Source organism: Balaenoptera acutorostrata, chromosome 1 (assembly GCF_949987535.1).
Source record: "Balaenoptera acutorostrata chromosome 1, mBalAcu1.1, whole genome shotgun sequence".
NCBI lineage: Eukaryota > Metazoa > Chordata > Mammalia > Artiodactyla > Balaenopteridae > Balaenoptera > Balaenoptera acutorostrata.
Window position 1 is genome coordinate 164,015,905 of NC_080064.1, and position 18,478 is coordinate 164,034,382.

Here is an 18,478-nt window from a genome sequence, read left to right on the forward strand (position 1 = left end):
CATGGGGAAAGGGGAGGAGGAATTAGACAACAATGTCCTGAGCAAGTCAGAGGTCATTATCATTGTCACCTTTTTAGAAAAGCCAGGAAAATACCTGCTTGCTTGTGAACAGCTGAGTTTCTCAACTTATGCGAGCCTAAATTATTATGAACTTATTTTTCCTGTGTCAATTAATATGACGTAGCACACGCTACCTGTCTCTCACTCTGGGCGAAACAAGAAATTAAATCGTTCTTTTCCAAAAGAAGGCTCTACCTATCTAAATGGTCAGGTTTCTACTCATGGGGACAAGTAAATTTCCAACTTTCAAGTTATACTTGACATAACTGTGATTCCACCAAGTTTTAAAGCACGCCAGACTCGTTATCTGTTTGGGATCAGAATGGTGCACTCAAAATAACAACTTGAGTCTCATTTCTAGGAAACCATTAGGCATGGAAGACAATTTCTCATTACTTTGCTATTTACCAAACTAAGAGTTATGAATCAACAGTTTTCAAAAGTTTCTGAGGGTCCTAAAAACACGCTCCATCTCACTGGCAGTTTGGGTAATGCAAACTAAAGGCACAATGAGACAGGATTCCAAATCCACCAAAGGTCAAAGAAAACACAGAGCAAAAGGTACTCTCTGCTTGACGTGCATTCCTGTGACCTGGCAACTCTACTTCTAGAGAGACACCAGAAGATGAGGACAAAAATGGTGGCCGGAGCCATGTTTATAATTGAATGTATGAATGAATAAATAAATAAAGGAAATAACCCAACGTCTGCCAAAAGTAGAATGGAAAGATAAATTGTAGTAGAGTCCCAAAATGGAACAGTAGCACGGTGAAAAGAAACAACAGCTCCATGCAACAACACAGATGCATCTCAAAAACTATGGTGAATGAAAAAAGCAAGCCACAGGATCACCAGTATGGTTTACTTTATATGAAGGTCAAAAATGGGCAGAACTAAACAATATCAGTTGTAGGATACACACAGAGGTGATATACCTATTTTTAGAAATTCAAGGGGGCAGTCACCACAGATGTGAGAGGAGCTACATCAGGGCAGAGCTCCTGCTGACGGCAGACAGAGCTCACGTTCTGTTTCCCAAGCTGGATACCTGGATGGTTTCACTGTGCTACTCTAGTATCATCATTACTTAAACTGCACATCTATGTCAGAAACGCTCTCGGTATCCACGATATATTTCATAAATTTAAAAAATCTCTGATCAAATGTCCCTAAATGTTTTTTAAAAAATCATATCCCATACTTACATATAGCTCGATCGCCAATACGTTTAATGTAACAAAATACATATTAATATAACATACTGATTTTAAAATGTGTTCATATGTCGAAATTATTCTTTGATGTAGAGTTCAGAACACAAACAGAGAGTGATCATAAATATCAACGATAAAAACTAAGAGCTGAGAGATGAAGAAGAGAACCTACGGTCTGTGGTTCTCCCTCTAACCCCTCTCCCTTCTCTCCGAGAGCCTGAAAACTAGTGAGGCTAGGCCTAGTGAGACTAGGAAAACAGTCAAACAGGGAAGACGTTTCACCTCAGGCATCTTTCCATGCCTGATGCTTGAGTGGTCTGGGGTCCTGGGACCTACCTCCTCCTTTGTCTCTGTCTTTTCCCCTTCTCCATTTCTCTCAAGCCAGACTAAAAAGAAACATTAACCTCAACTTCTAAGACTTGTAAATAAAAAAAATTTTCCTTGTAAGTAACAGTGCCAATCAACATATATTCGTCTAAAACTTCAAGTCCTTTTTTCTCTAGGGACAGAGCTGATGGGATGCATCAGAATCATAAACTCAAAAACAAGAGAACAAAATAGTCAAAACAATCAGTTCTAAAATATGGTGTTGCTTTTCTTTTCCTCTGCGACAAGTTTGATTTAGCAGGAAAACTTGGATCTGTGGATTCTTATTCCGACCCTGCATTTCTCTTGATCATCTTGCGGGGGGGGTTCTGTTTACTTATTTGCACAGATACAGCATCACTCGCTAAGTACTGAAGTCTTACTAGAGGATCTTTCGATGGTCAAAAGCTATTAACCCCACTAGATCCAAGGCTGCATCACTGTCTTTTGTCTTTGAAGATGTCCCTGATAACAGCCGCTTCCAGGCACACACAAAAGCTGCATTCATGTTTGTGATCGAGGCTGCCCTATCTTCAATGCCCAGGACTATGTGCAACACAAAATGCTTTCCCAAATAATCAAAACCCTTTGGAACGATCCCCTAGAGATAAAGGATAAACGAACGCGGTAATCAGTGCGCGTAAATCGAATTGTTCCGTACCGTAAAGAAACTGCGAGCACTGGGTGTAGCCTTCCTCCGTTTCCTCGCATTTATCAGCCGCCGTCTGCATGTCACTGTAGGTCATGGCAAACACAGCGGCTCCGGACTCCACCAAAAACTTACACACCTGGACGCTGTTACAGGACGCAGCGCAATGCAGCGGGGTCCTGCGGATGAGGGCACAGCAAGGGCTGGGGGTGCCTTCCTACACGGGACGACACCTGCTGCAACACGGCACCCGCAGGGAGAGCTCTCCAGCCTGTCACCCACCAGGCCCTTTCTCCTGAAAACCGCCCTCACAGATTTTAAGAAATGAGTTAAACATAGATGCTTGAGCCCATCCGAGAATTACAGCCACAAAGAAAACTGTCGGGACGGCACTGGGGCCAGGGCAGCACCGCGGGTGAGAGGGATCAAGGACGTGAGCGAAAGGACATGCAATCTGTACACTGATCTAAAGCAGGATAGAATATATTTAGTTCCATGTTCTGGAGCACCCAGCCTGAGTATTTCCGCCAGGATGGAGGACATAACATCTTTAAATAATAGGCCTCCCCTCAAAACACGTGCCTGTAAATGTCCCTTTATCACCACCAATTTTGAAGGAATTAAGTTGCACATAAACAACTACCTTTACCCAACATTGTTTTAATCCTAATTCAATTTTAATTGGAAAAAAAATTGCCAATTCAATTCAGACCAGAAAAATGACTGGAAAATACACATTTCAATCTATGTTAGCAACTGGTTAGCAGGAACTTAGGAAGACCATGACGAAGAATCTTCTCCACCATCTCAAATGTTTTATAATGTATTATAAATGACTCCAGATTCATGGTAGAGGTGGAAGAGCCGGGACCACTGCCCAAACTCAGAAGATGGGCTTGAGGATGTTAATCAAGCCCTGAAGTACATGAGAGTTCTTTACCCTTTTCTTCCCTCCCCTTTTCATGTTATTCCACTTGGGTCTTTCACAAAAGAAATTTATTTCCCACCCCCCCCATCCCAAACACTATCACTAATAATTTGGTGAATATTACTACAGACTTTTTAACCGCATGGCTTTTTAATTTTTAATTTTTTTAATAGTAAAAAATTATACATAATCTAAACTCCCAATATTAGGAAACAAAGCCATTGTGACACATTAAGAATTTGTTCTGCTTATGTTGTAAAGGTAAACTAAAAAAGTAGGCATAAAAAAGGCAAATACTGTTTATTATCACTTATATGTAGAATCTGAAAAATAAAACGAATGAAGAGAACAAAACATGCAGACTCACAGATGCAGAGAACAAATCAGAGGTTACCAGTGGGGAAAGCCAAGCGAGGAAGATTTCAAGACAGGGATCGGGGACTAAGAGGTACAAACTACTGTGTATAAAATAAATAAGCTACAAGGATATTTTGTACAGCACAGGGAATGTAGCTAATATTTTAATAACTTTAAATTGAGTATAATCTATAAAAATTTTGACCCTGTGTTATACACCTGAAACTAGTATAATATTGTAACTCACCTATACCTCAATTAAAAAAAAAAACCTATTGAGAGCTAAACTAAAAAAAATATATAGGCATAAAAAATTATATATATACACATACATAAATGAGCTTGAAGGAAATATATTAAAATATTGATGGTGTTGGGCTTCCCTGGTGGCGCAGTGGTTGAGAATCTGCCTGCCAATGCAGGGGACGTGGGTTCGAGCCCTGGTCTGGGAAGATCCCACATGCCACGGAGCAACTAGGCCCAAGAGCCACAATTACTGAGCCTGTGCGTCTGGAGCCTGTGCTCCGCAACAAGAGAGGCCGCGATAGTGAGAGGCCCGTGCACCACGATGAAGAGTGGCCCCCACTTGCCGCAACTAGAGAAAGCCCTCGCACAGAAACACAGCCATAAATAAATAAATAAAATTTAAAAAAAAAAAAAAAAAAGCCCGGAATTGTATTAAAAAAAAATATTGATGGTGTTTACTTCTAGATTGTAGGATACAAATGGCTTGTTTTCCTCTGATTTCTCTATTTTGTACGTTTTCCACAATGGGCTCACATTACTTTTATAAATACAATTTTTTTAAAGTGCAACCAAAAATGCTTCTCCAAGAATTATTTATAACAAACAAAGAATTGGAAAGCAATCTAAACATCTAGCAAGAAGGAGACAGCGACAATGAATGAGTCACAGCCATGTGGTAAGAGATGAGGCTTTTTCAAATGTATGCATATGGGTGTCTGCAACTTATATGTGTATACATGTAAATTTGATATTACACTTACTTCCATACTGAGAGAAATACAAGCTATAAAATTAAAATACTTGAGTAAATATAGTGTGATTATAACTTAAAATTTTTTTTCATATAGAAAGAAGTAAATCTTTCCTAGGAATCATTATTAATCGTTAAATCATAATTTAATTAATAATCATAATCATTAAATCATTATCCTAGGAATAATAATATTCATTATTTACAATAATATCTCCTGGGTTTTAGCCACACACCAGTTCCACAAGATGCTCCATGAAAAATGGATTCCACGGTCAAAAATACTGGGAGAAGTTTACAAATTATAATCCCCTCTTAGACACACAGTAGTTTCAGGGAGGTGGGGGGACCCTGCTTAAATCAGCATTTCTCATATTCACTGAAGCATGCCAATGAACTGTGTACCACTTTGGGACATTTCTTATTTTTATTATTTAACTACTAAACTTCTGAAACTCCATCTGGGGAATTCCCTGGTGGTCCAGTGGTTAGGACTCTAAACTCTCACTGCCAAGGGCCCGAGTTCAATCCCTGGTCAGGGAACTATGATCCCATAAGCCATGCAGTGCGGCGAAAAAAAATTTTTTATATAAAAAAATAAAATAAAACTCCATCTGCTTCCAGAACGGGAGTGAGATGACTATTACATGAAGACATATTAATACCTTAAAAATGTCTCCCCCGTCTCTCCTTCTAGATTACAAGCAGCATGAGGACACACACTGACATACTTCTTCCCTTCTAACAGCGTCTACAACACTACTCATTCATTGCCTACGCAGCAGATACACTTGAAGTCCGAGTGGAGTTTAAAAGAAAATCTTACCATCCATCACTGTCAGCAGCATTGACATTTACACCAAACTGTACCAGGAATTTAACAATTTCTGTGTGTCCTGCACACACGGCGTTGTGAAGAGCTGTGATACCTTCATCATTAGGCAGGCTTGGGTCATCGACCTGTAACATCAATAAGAACAAGGGTGATCATCACTCAAATTTTTTGTCACCTTAACTGTCAACTATTAACTGGCTCTAGGATCAAGAGAATCGAAAGAGACTCTTGTAGTCTTTTTTTTTTTTTTTAACATAATTAAAACCTTCAGGAGCCAAGAAAACTATACCAAGAACAGTTCTAGAAATACGACATTAAGTAGGCACTCCCTATAAAAAGGTTTTTAAAAACTGAAGAAGTCCCAGAAACTATATATCCTTACAGTCATTTTTGTTTATTTATCCTCCAACTTCCCACCACAGATTAGCATCTAAGGAGAAGTCACATTTGCCATGGAAGGGAAGAAAGGTCAACTAAAAATATTTTAAATAGCAGGTTTCTGAAAAGTAGGGACCACATCTGTAATTTAACACTGCAGAGTACAAATCCATACTTGAGCAACTTTTAAAGGAGGGTCATGATGTCCCTAAGAAAAGTACCCCCAGTGAATAACTGAACTTCCGCACTATTTATTGAAAGTGTTACAGCCACACCTTTAAAACAGAGGTTTTGGAGCATGATTAAGAGTTCCTCTCAACAATCCCACCTCCCAAAAGAGAAAACAATGCAAAAGTACAGTTTCCCTACAGTCGCCTTCTGATTAGAGCTTTAAAACAAAATACAAGGTGGTATATAAAAAATGTACTAATTCAACCGTACCTCATATATAATTCTCTGTACAAGGTCAAATTCTCCCTCCAAAGAGGAATCTAGAAGTAAAGCAAGGGGGTTGAATTTCACCCTCATTCCATGAGCAATCCGCTCTGAACCAGTTTTACGCAAGTTTGTCCTTTTGCCCTGCAAAAGAAATGCACAGAAGGTTAAGGATCCCGGTCTAAGCAAGAGACCAAAAAACAACAAAAAGGGAGGAATAATATCTCGGCTGAGATAGTAAAAGGAACTTTGAAAATACATATATATATATATATATATATATATATATATATATATATTTAGCGCTTAATGAATAAACCCATGTAACTAAGTGGGAAGAAGCTAACTCTTTAAAGCCTAGTGAAAACTACATTTGGGTAACACGCGCTAAGAGTATAATCTGCAGTAGGAAGTAGGCTGGTTCTCCGTCAAGGATCAAAATTAGCCAAGATTGGTCTTTAAATTACCTAATACAGTAGCGCTAACCCCACATTATTAAACTGGGCAAGAGCACAAACTGAGAATTGTGAAAGCTGATATTTATTGAATGATCATTCATTTATTCCTCTTGAAGACCCTATTATCCCATTTTACAGATAAGGAAGTTGAGGCACACAGCCAGTAAACATCAGAGCTGGAATTCAAATCCAAGGAATCTGGCTTCTTCAAAGCCCCTCCTTTTAACCATATCCAACATAATGCCTCCTCGGGGGAAGGGGAGTGGAGCATATTATGAAGGAAAAAAATAAAGATTATTAGTCTGTCTTAGACATAGCAGGGAGGAATCCTACAAGTCTTAAAATGTTATCACTATTTTATATTTTAAAATTTAACTGTACTCCAAGACACATGGGTAAATTAACCATCTTTTCTACATTTTAATACATCAGGCTTAAAAACATAAGGCAAATGTTAAAACTAGATCTAACATCCTATAAGACAGGTTTCTTAAACACAACCAACAGAGTGGAAACATTTCCTAGGGTATGATATCCTACACATACTTCTCTTTATTTTATTTCAGATGTGGAAAACTATTGAGTTTTGAAAAACGTTAAGTAGCAATGAATATACTTCACAAATGTACAATGGCTAAAATGTTTCTATCTCTTGAAAAAAAGAAAACAAGAGAAAATATTACATGGCTGAGATAATACAACTCATAAACAGTACAATCATACCCACTTTCAAACAACAGTACGAGATAGTGGCTTCTATTTTACTTCAACCAAGAAGGAAAAAGTTTATAGATCACTTTCCTAGGAAGAGAATAACAGAATCTCGCATGTTTAACTCAAAGAGAATCACGCCTCATGACACAGAAGCACAGAATTGTTAAAAAAGTGTTAACCTCTATTTTAAAACTTTTTTCACTAGAACTCAATGTTTACCATATAGAACTTTTAAACAAATGTCGACTGTAAACTAGTAGTTGAGGCAACTTTGGATAATCATTATCTCTGACTTCTACCACATCTAAGAGATGTAATAAGGGATCAAACATATAACGCACTTAAAAAAAAAATCCTTACGATATGCTATTGTGCTTTTGCCCAGGTTTTAAAAATTCGTATCTTGGCATCCTACTGAAACAAAATGACTTCAATCTAAACTCTGAAAAAACCAACTTTAAAGACATTTTGGGATTCTGATCTTCTCTCACCTATTTCAAAGTGACATAATAAACTTCCAAAGAAAAGCTTAATATTTGGAAGGAGTGCAGAAGACACGCCCAAGTCAAAACATACAAAGCTTTAGAATAACTTAGCGTCATCCAAAAGCTATGGGACGTGGCAAAAGCAGCTCTAAGAGGGAAGTTTACAGTGATACAAACTTACCTCAGGAAACAAGAAAAACCTCAAACAACCTAACCTTATATCTAAAGCAACTAGAGAAGGAAAAATAAACAAAACCCAAAGTTAGCAGAAGAAAAGAAATCATAAAGATCAGAGCAGAAATAAATGAAGTAGAGACAAAGAAAACAACAGAAAAGATCAATGAAACTAAAAGCTGGCTCTTTGAAAAGATAAACAAAACTGATAAATCTTTAGCCAGACTCGTCAAGAAAAAAAGGGAGAGGGCCCAAATCAACAAAATTAGAAATGAAAAAGGAGAAGTTACAACCGACACCGCAGATATACAAAGGACCATAAGAGACTACTACAGGCAACTACATGCCAATAAAATGACTGTCCACACTAGAAGAAATGGACCAATTCTTAGAAAGGTACAATCTTCCAAGACTGAACCAGGAAGAAACAGAAAATATGAACAGACCAATCACAAGTACTGAAATAGAATAACTTAATGTCAGAGCACAAGGAAACCTGAGGGATCTCCATGATACCCAGAGACTTCAAACCAGGCTGAAGGAGAGGAAGAAGCTAAAGAGGGTCCACCCCACTCTCTGCTCAGTTACCTCCCCCAGCCCCCATTTCATCCAGAACCCTTCCAATTTTATCAGCATTGGAAGTTTGAGGTTCCACCTAAATATGACATTGAAAATAAATTTCACTACTAGAAAAAGAAAAGTTTGAAGAGTGATATCACCAATGAGAGAAGTTAAACCATCTGCCTTATTTCACAGAGCTAAACTAGTGATCGAAAGTTCCAAATCCAGGTCTTTTCATTCCCAGTGTTACCTTCCATAATATGTGACACCAGCTAGAGAAGAAACAGCAAACATGGTGTTTATAGGTATAAGAGCAAAACTTTGTTTCCTTCATAAAGAAAGGGGTTCTTCCCCCAAAATTAAAATGTTTGTGATGCTGAATATATTGCGTTTTGATAACATTTATAAGATCCACTCTGTACCAAGGGAACTGTAAGATAAAGGGCAAGCTGTAGAACACATTTGCTGCAATAGGCAGTTTAAACACAGACCATCTTTTGTGAATGGCCGGCTGTAAGTACTCACTGGTGTCTCACTGAGTAGTGACAACTAGCCACCTAGAAAGCTATGACAAGACAAAAGGTTTCTGCAGTGACCACAAGACACCACAGTACTTACAGGAGGCAGAGAAACCTGCCCAGTGATCTCAGGCGGACACAGGCTCACAGGGTCTTCTCCTGGGCCTTCTGGTTCCCCAGACGGGTACGGCGGGGGTGGGTAGGGGGGGTACTCCTCGAGGTACACTTCAAGCAGAGGGGGAGCCTCTGGGTTTGGCTCTTCCAGGTTGTTCTGGAAACTTGGACTGCTGTCTGGGACTCCTTCAGGTTCATACTCAAGGCCCGGAGAAGGAGCGGGCAGGTCACTGCTCTCTGTACTGGCGCTCCCGGCTTCCTCTGGAGACACCGGCTCAGGGGCCAGAGGGAGCACCTCCTTCTCTGGCTCCACGTGCAAATATGGATTCGGGATCTCCACTGGGCTTTCCGGGCTGGCAGTCCCAGAAGTGGACTTGGATGCGTGCGCCGGGACGGAGATGGTCTCCATGGCAGCGATGGTGGTCCTCTGATACAGAAGTTTCTGAATATTCGGCCCATTAGGACCCTCTGGCTCTGTAATAGAGCTGCGTTTCTTTAGTGGCCGTGGTGCGTTCGACAGTTTCTTTCGCAGGGCTTCTAGGTCAGCATCGCTCTGGTTTCGGTAAGGATTAGATAAGAAAGGCAGTAATTTGGTTGGGCTGAGTGGCCTAGGAATTCTTTCATTTTCATGGGTCTCCTGAACTGAAGAAGTGGGCTCTGTTTCAGGTTCCGGGCTGCCAGGTTTGCCCTGGGTATTGGAATAAATGTTCTCTGGGAGCTGCTGTGGGTTCTGGGCAGTAGCAATCACCGGCTTGCCATAAACTAATTGGAAATGGAAAAAAAGCCCTGATTAGTATTAATTAAACAAAACTAGCAAATAACAGACATAGCTAACAATAATTAAAGCCTCTTTTAATTTCATAGTTATTACCTAATACCCTTCAATACAACTAATTTTTAAAAATAACAAACGACAAAGCAAGGTTTCCATCGTTGCGTAATAAACTTATTACAGAATCAAAACCCTCATTGATTGTAAAGAGGTACCGTTATTTTATGTACCAATATGAAAGAAAATGCTGTCAATTATAATTGTAAGAAATCAGACCGTAGTATCCAAATTTAAAATGTCAAAATGTAAAAAAAAAATAAAAAATAAAAATAAATAAATAAAATGTCAAAATGTGAAAAGAATTTCGAATCAGTGAAAACTGGTGATCCTTTCACGTGTCCAGATTAAAACTAAACATGCACCGTCCCATCTTTCACAATTTTCAAAAGGAAATCAATGTGAGAAATCATTTGGCTTATAAAATTATTAATAACCACTTCTATTTACCAAAACTGTTCTCCTTAAACATTCTGATTACATCATCATTATCTAATTCCCGAATTATTATATTAGCAGTTTTCACCAGACTCATGAAAAAGAGTAAGATGTAGCATATATACTAATGCTCTGCTGTGTAATTACTTTCATGACATTTTGGGCCACAATTATGTGCTTATTTCATAACTAGAAAGCCATTTTCATTCCATTAAAACATAGTGAATTTTATTCCAGTCCCATAAACTAATGACTCTTAGAAAGAACCCAACAAGTTACCAAATTATGTATGTTGAACACAAAGTAATCTTTTTGTGTTTTATATTTAACTAGTAACTGTGTCCTCATTAGAACAACTTAAAATATAGTAGAAAACATTAAAAAAAAAAAACATATACAGAGGCAGTTGTCTAATCCTCTATGCACCAAGAACATCTGGTCAGACCTAGAGTGAAGACACCTCCCTCTGCGCAGCGATCCCCTGTAGGCACTTTTCCCCACTCACCGAGGAGCTCGTCCGTGAGCAGGAAACAAACACACACAGGAAATTCAACACAGAAGGCTATGTCATCGCTATAGGTTTTATTCATCAATTTTCATATTTATTTCATTTTATTCACCTACCATCTTCAGCTACTACAGTAGCTGACATTGAGCACAAACTCTTTTAAACTCCCCATGAAGAACAGAAGCCATAATGAAACAGATCTCTTAGGACAAAAGCATTAGTCAAAAGAGGTACAAGTCACTGTGCTGTTTACTGATCGATGGCAGCTCTGGTGTAGGATGGAAACACATCCACGCAGGTGAAGATGAGACCAAGAATCTTACCGCTCGGAAAGTGGGGCCCTCGGGAATGGGACTTGGTCAACGCGCTCTGCACGGCCTGCTGGAAGTTTTTGCCGGGAACCTGGTGCTGGGTATACATGGAGTATATGGAGCTGGCAGCCACGGTCTGGGGTTTCCTGAAGGGCGGAAGGAGGGTGTCCTTGGAAGGCTGAGGCGTGAAGGGCCGGACAGCAGCAGCAGGGGGACTCTCTTGCTTAGAACCTGGAGGAAGGGTCTGGTCTGCTTGGCCACCTGAAGGGACGCTGGCGGCCAGCAGGACCCTCTGCTGCTGCCCTGCTGGTTTGGGTTTGTTTCCCATGGATGCAACAGCCGCTGACGACTGCTGAGGGTTTCCATCTGGCTTAATGTCTGATGGCGACTGATTAGTTTGTCCAAAATAAGGCAGATTAATCTGTTTTGGTTTTGATGGAACAGGAGGTGGTACCTTAGCCACGTTCTTATTTGCAGCCTGTAAACACACACAACAGCCAATCAAAATACTGTGTAACTGGATATACAGGATGTTCCAGACAACCTAAACTTCACAAATGTTAAGTACAGACTGAAAAGACTAGCTCTACGTTTAAAAATCATTGAAAGCTTTTAAATCTCTGAACTTAATCACACGTAAAAGGGACTTCAGTAATGCAATACAATTCCTGCCCCGTACGACTTCCTCCGCATTGCCCCTTCCTATTTGGGCAACTGTAAGTGGCCACTTGAAAACTTTCAACTGCCATTTTACACATTCACGGATGGCACCGATAACTGAAAACCATTCTCGTTCATCGGAACTTCACGCGATCTGGGCCACGTGGTTAAAAAAAACTCCTAACTTGGAGCATGCAGCCATAGACTGGCTGTCAAAGGCTGGGATCCTAACAGTTATGCAAGATTCATCATCAGATTGCTTGACATAACCTAAGCTCCAAATTTTGAAGAAACAAGGTAACTGAGCAGCACAAATACAATGTTCTTCAATGCACCAGTATTTTTTTAGAGAATCATACAAAATATGATCCAGAAGCAAGCATGTTAGTCATGTTCCAGTACGATGTGAGACCACAAATATACTCAAGCAACAGAATTTAAAATAACAGAATGCTGTTGTATTTTCTAATCTCCCAGATAGATTTTGTTTTTTTCTCTCCCTTACATAATACTTTCTCTCTTCTAAAAAAAAAAAAAAAATGTATACAGAATTACCATTAAACCTTAAAACTGGGATATTCTCAAGTACCTGAGCATCCCGCAAGATATCTTCACTGCTCTGGTTCTTCCTCAGGGTACCAAAGGCGGGTGGGGCAGCAGACTGGTCCACGGTGTCAAACATTGAAAAGGGACGCACTTTCTTCTCCTTCTCCCTCAGCGGAACCTCCCCATCATCAGCTGAAGAAGACGGGGAAAAAAAAGAATCACACTGATAATCAAACTGTTTGTAATAAAATTTCTTATTCACACATGTTTCTCTCTCCTCAAACCTATACCCACTAAATGCTCTTCTATTTTTAAACTAAGTTGATTAAAGGATAACCCAACACTACAATGCTAGTACGTTAATTCCCTGGCTAAATGAAGCTGTTCTGGAAATAAACACAGTCCCTGGTCTTAACACACTAGAAAATAAGCTAACTAAAAAAGAATACACGGAACCTTTAGATGGCCAAAACAGAATATTCAGGAACAGCACAAGTAAACCTCACCTTGGTCTGGAGCGTTCCCAGAGCTTTTGGACACAGAAGCAGACGCTTGTTGGCTCGAGAAAAGATCTGCATTCGGAGGAGTCCAATCAGGGCCAAGCAGATGGATTTTAGAGCCTAGAACACAGAAAAGCAACTGCAATAACCCGGCATTCTAAGGAGATGTTTAATGGTTCACTTTACTGCTAAGAAGTTAAATCTCTGAAAATGGGTTTAAATCTCAGACTCACAAAAACCTCAGTAAACTTACTTAGAAAACATCAGACTTTATACTTGTAATTTAAGAGTGTTCCTGCTAACTCAAACAAATTAATCACGATCAACAGAAAGTCCGTTTGAAGCAGCAAGGACGCATTACTCCTCCCCAGGTAAGAAAACGTCACCATCCCACCCAGAAATCCAATCTAGCAGACCAAGGGCTCTCCGGTGTGTCTTACATAACTACCACAAGTGATGCACACACAACAAAAGCAAAAACACGGACTTTCAGCCCATGACTCTGACCACGGTCTTGGGTAAATCAGAGTATTCAGGTTTTTTCTACACTGGTATTTAAGTTTCAAAGCCATAGCTTTCAGTTTTCCTTAAAAAAACAAAACTAACTCTTTCTACAATAAAACCCAGACTATGCAGCACTACGGCTTCACAGTGGTAATTACTGCAAAATAATAAATAATTTTAAAGTTAGCTATTATTTACACATGATAGTGGTTAGGGAAAAGAGATGATTCTATTTTTTTTCTCCAGGGGTCAGTTTATTAAGCTCATTAAAGGATGTTTTTTGCCCTGCTTTTCCTACAACTCTGCCTTCATTTTTTCCTCCTATTATAAAAGTCTGGCTTGCACCTGCCCCCCGCCCCCAGCCAAGTATCTGAGGACTACACACAGAATGCAAAGACCACTAACACAAGGAGCCTCTGTTACTTTCACTTTTATCTCCCAATATGTTTACCTTTATTCTAAAAATTATCATCAGGCAAATTCTCACACAAAAACATATATGAATAGCAAACACCAATCATCAACAGAATGGACCCACTGTCTCGCAGTCTGTGGAGACGACACCACTAACATATCTGGAGTTTTTATACCACAAGGAAAGTTCTCAAGTTATTAACATCAGATCGAAATTTCCTTATTAACGAGAAGGAATTCAAAACAATTTCCAGGTTTTCAAAAACCTGATGTTTTATTTCATTTCCTGAACAGAACCCTATTATTACTTAGGGTTAAGAAAATTATCATTTCTCAACCCCAAAGAACACAAGGAGATTCTTAGAATTGCCACATGAACAAGGGATAGGAAGACATCCTTTTAAACTCAAACTTGCAGAAAAAAAAAATCTAGATAAAAAAAAAAACGACTTGCTGTGAAGCACAAATAAAAGAAAGGTATACAAAAACAAACAAATAAATAAATAACTCAAACTTGGGGGAAAATCATAGTGAGCACGGGAGCAGCTAAGCCCTGGAAGGACTTGGAAATGCCTGGTTTTACCTTTCAGTTGTGAAGCGGCCCCAGATCTCATGTTGGGCAGTGTCTGGACTTTCATGGACCCCTCGGAAGCCTGCGTGGCCCCAGGCCCATCGGGCAGGGCTGGCTTCACCAGAAGCTCAGGCCTCGAGGCGATCCGGGGCATAGTCGACGACTGGATATAGGGACCGACCGCAGCCACTCGACTCGGCCCCGACGCCCCCGGCTGGGGCAGGTGTCCATCAGACGAAACCTTAGGAGAAAGCACAGAGCCTTTAGTATTGCAAGTCAGGCTGGATCTGACTCAGAAAAGCCCGTGACGTGTTCATAATTGTGTTAAAAACCGGCATTTTCAGGATCTAGCCATCAAATCTACAAGAGATGTCCCCAGACAAAAACACCCCATGGTGAACTCTCACCCACACTTTATTACAAGAATTAGAAAAAAGAGCAGAGCTACGTAGGTGATAATATTAAAAGTATAAGAACAGTGGATTCTCTTTCAAGAAGTCACAGGTCCCGTCCCTTTCCGGAGGACGCACCGAGCAATGATTCTGAAGATGCTGCTCCAAGTACTGACCTCACTGGGATGGTCATCGTCCCCTCCTCCCGACCCCTGCCAACAGCGCACTTACTGGAAGGTTCTCTTTCTGCTGCAGGGCCGCCTTCTTCTTCCACAGCCGGTCCCTGAGCTCATTAACACGCTTGTCCATGACCGCCACTTCTGAATTGCGCTTATTCAAGCACTCCCTCTGTTGTTGCAGCTTGGCATTCTGCTCCTGGTTCAGTTTGTTTCTTAACTGAATAAAATTAAGGGAAAAAAAGGTAGCCAAGGAGTAGGAAGAAAAATTTCTCAAACCGATAATCACATGGTTCGCTATTATACAATTTCTAAAAATGTAAGGTCCCTCCACACTTCCCAACTCATGTTTTAAAATTAAGTGTTGGACCACCAGCTGTGGTCATAAGGAACACCTCAGATTTCCTGTTTGAGGTACTATAAAGTTTATTCTGGATTCTGTGGGGTTTAGGTCTTCCTCCCCCTCCCGCTTTAAGGAAAAGAGGCTGAAATCCAGGACTTCCTGCCCCTTATGTGGACAACGCTGTCGTCCTAGAGAGAACGTGCCACTGAATGTCACAGGCGGCCACCGTTTACCTGCAGCTCCTTGTAGAGCCGATCAAGCTCAGCCACCGCGGACTGGTTGTCATGGTGACCATCAATCCTGCCGTTCTTGAGCATCTCTAGCTGTCTTGTAAGTTCCTCTACTTTTGACACAGCCAGAACGAGCTCCCTCTGCTTTTGCTGGAACAAACTATTCATCTGTTCAATTTCCTCCACTAAAGTAAGAACGAGAAAAGCAACAGTAGTTGAAAAGAAAAATGAGAACGGACTGCTTCCCGGGCAACCAGGATGTACCATAAACTTCCTCATAAAAAGTAGAGAAAATTTTCAGAAATGTCCTAGAATCAACCTATTCCTTTATAAGCACCTCTAAATCAAACAGACATCTCTAAATCAAATCACTACAATTTTAATTAAAATGGTATTGTATTAGATGGAGCCATTATATGCATAAAAATCCTTACCTTCATCAAATTTTCAGTCAAAAAACAGAGAGAAGAAAGAGAGGACTTCAATGCAGGGGACCTGGGTTCAATCCTTGGTCAGGGAACTAGATCCCACATGCATGCCACAACTAAGAGTTCGCATGCCACAACTAAGGAGCCCTGGAGTCGCAACTAAGGAGCCCGCCTGCTGCAACTAAGACCTGGTGCAACCAAATAAATAAATGGGGGGGTGGAAACTACTACTACTACTACTACTACTACGTTTTCCAAAGGGAACTTGGAAACCTCGTCTAAAACATTCAACAGCTGAATTCAATTCAGGGGGAACCAGCAGCATCAAAACTGCAGTGAATTATACTTTTCGCAAAAAATCCTTTTAAGTTGATCTACATACAGAGTCTCATCTTATTCTTCTTCCTTACTGCAAATTTATATAAACTTCCTACACCAATGTGTTTTCTTATACCAATGCATTTTCTTACACCCAAACAGTTTAACACTGTAGCGTTTAGCACTGAGGTAAACCAAATGGGAGCAACTCACCAAGTTTCCCGTTGCTTAGCCTCTTCTGTTCCACGTGGCCTTTAAGTGCTCTCACTTTTTTCAGCTTAGCTTCCTGATTCTCAGCTATTTCTTTGAGCCTCTTAAGCTTTTCCTGTTCAGCAGCTTGTTGCTGTTGACGCTGATCTTGCTGTTTCAAAAACTTTAAGCGCTGTTCCTGAAGATATAAGCCATCATCAGACATGTCCTTTTAAACAGCAGACCACTAACCCACAATTAATCTAACCACACCCTGAGGTGCCCAGGCAGAGGTACACCGGTGGCGTTGCTCTGGTCTCACCATCTGTCCTACACGCTGCTATGAGAACCACCTGGGGAGTTTGTGAAAAACAGACTCCCCCGGGCCCAAGCCTAGAATCTACCTCTTAGGGGGTAAGATCCAGGAATCAGTGTTTTTATCCAAGTGGTCCTTGTGCAGCAAGCAAGCAGTGATCCTTGAACTAGTTTTCATGAGCTGCGGCTATAATTTTAAGAAGGAGCTCATGTAGAGGGGGGAGGCAGTAAAAGAAAGCTGTTAAATGATACACTTCGAAGTCCAATTTGGATTCAAACCCAAGCTCTGCCACTTATTAGCTATGAGACTTTGGGCAAATTACATAATCTCACCAAATCCACAAGTCTGTGTCTTCACCTATAAAATGAGATCATCACTAGTGCTCCTAGGGCTACAGTGAGGATTAAATGCAATGTGAAATGGAAATCTCTGTTTACAGTATCGTACATAGTTAGTACACACTCAATACACTTAGAAAAAAGCTAAAGAACTACTTAGTGCCTTTAGAAAACTGCAATAATGCAACTTACAATTTTATTTCTATTATATTAAAATTTTTAACTGAGTAATAGAGCCATACAATTTATAATCAAGGGTAAACTTCACAGATTAATATGGCTAAAACATACAAATAACACAGAAACAGTTTCAAAATAAGACCCTGAGGGTAGAGATTTATTCTGTTAACAATCAACCTTTTTCTTTGAATTCATGTCCTTGCAGCTCAAGGAATGCTGTGTCAGCATCACATGGGACCTTGTTAGAAATGCAAAATGTCAGACTCCAACCCACACCTACTGAATCAAAATATGCATTTTTAACAAGATCCCTAGGTGATTCATATTCATATTAAAGTTTGAGAAGCAATGATATACATGATTTTGAAAAAAGCTGGTGTCTGGCATCAAAAGTAGAAAGGATGCATCGAAACCCTAGGAAGTATTACAGGGAAGGCCACCATGCATGTTGAGAACCACCTTAAAGAATCCCTGGCCATCACTTCAAAGCCCTGCTGGGGAACTTGCTACTCAAACCCTCAAGTTGTTCACCCCAAGTGAACTTACAGTCCCTCAAAGACTGGTCGGCGGCAGAGACTGGGTATTTAGACCAGGGGCTGGCAGACCTGCAGGCGAAATCCAGCTTGCTATCCGTGTTGTAAGTAAAGTTTTCTAGGCACACTGCCACACCCATTCGTTTACCTATTGTCTACGGCTGCTTTCCTGCTACAACTGCAGAGCTGAGACAGCACAGCCTGCAAAGCCTAAAATATCTCAGCTCTTTACAAAGTCTGACAACATCTGGTTTAGACCAGAAGCCCATGGCTGGCAGAAGCAGCAGCAGGGAGACTGGTTTTGATAGAAATGAAGAGGCTTCCCATGTCTTCTCTGTCCAAGGGCAGATGAGAATCAGGTGGTGGGTGAAGAATGTCCCCAGATAAAGGCAAGCAGCCTGTTACCAGGGCCAAGCAGCAGCTGGGGACAGGTTAGCGAGAGCAGCAAGCTCCTCTTGCTGTAGTAATGATTCAGGACAAGGTTAGCCCAGAGTAGTGCCTACAAGAGAAG

General features: G+C 40.4%; 1 protein-coding gene across 1 annotated transcript in view; it reads right to left on the minus strand.

Annotated features, from left to right (window-relative positions):
* Positions 1–18,478, minus strand: part of TP53BP2 (tumor protein p53 binding protein 2) — a 62,658-nt gene that overhangs the window by 4,192 nt on the left and 39,988 nt on the right. Inside the window, exons 6-16 of the mRNA XM_007167234.3 lie at positions 16,625–16,799; positions 15,669–15,850; positions 15,148–15,312; positions 14,537–14,765; positions 13,042–13,155; positions 12,579–12,727; positions 11,342–11,807; positions 9,230–10,005; positions 6,226–6,363; positions 5,398–5,531; positions 2,302–2,468 (exon numbers count right to left, since the gene is read on the minus strand). Coding sequence (XP_007167296.2) covers positions 2,302–2,468; positions 5,398–5,531; positions 6,226–6,363; positions 9,230–10,005; positions 11,342–11,807; positions 12,579–12,727; positions 13,042–13,155; positions 14,537–14,765; positions 15,148–15,312; positions 15,669–15,850; positions 16,625–16,799 — 2,695 coding nt within the window. The remainder of the gene's footprint in view (positions 1–2,301; positions 2,469–5,397; positions 5,532–6,225; positions 6,364–9,229; positions 10,006–11,341; positions 11,808–12,578; positions 12,728–13,041; positions 13,156–14,536; positions 14,766–15,147; positions 15,313–15,668; positions 15,851–16,624; positions 16,800–18,478) is intronic.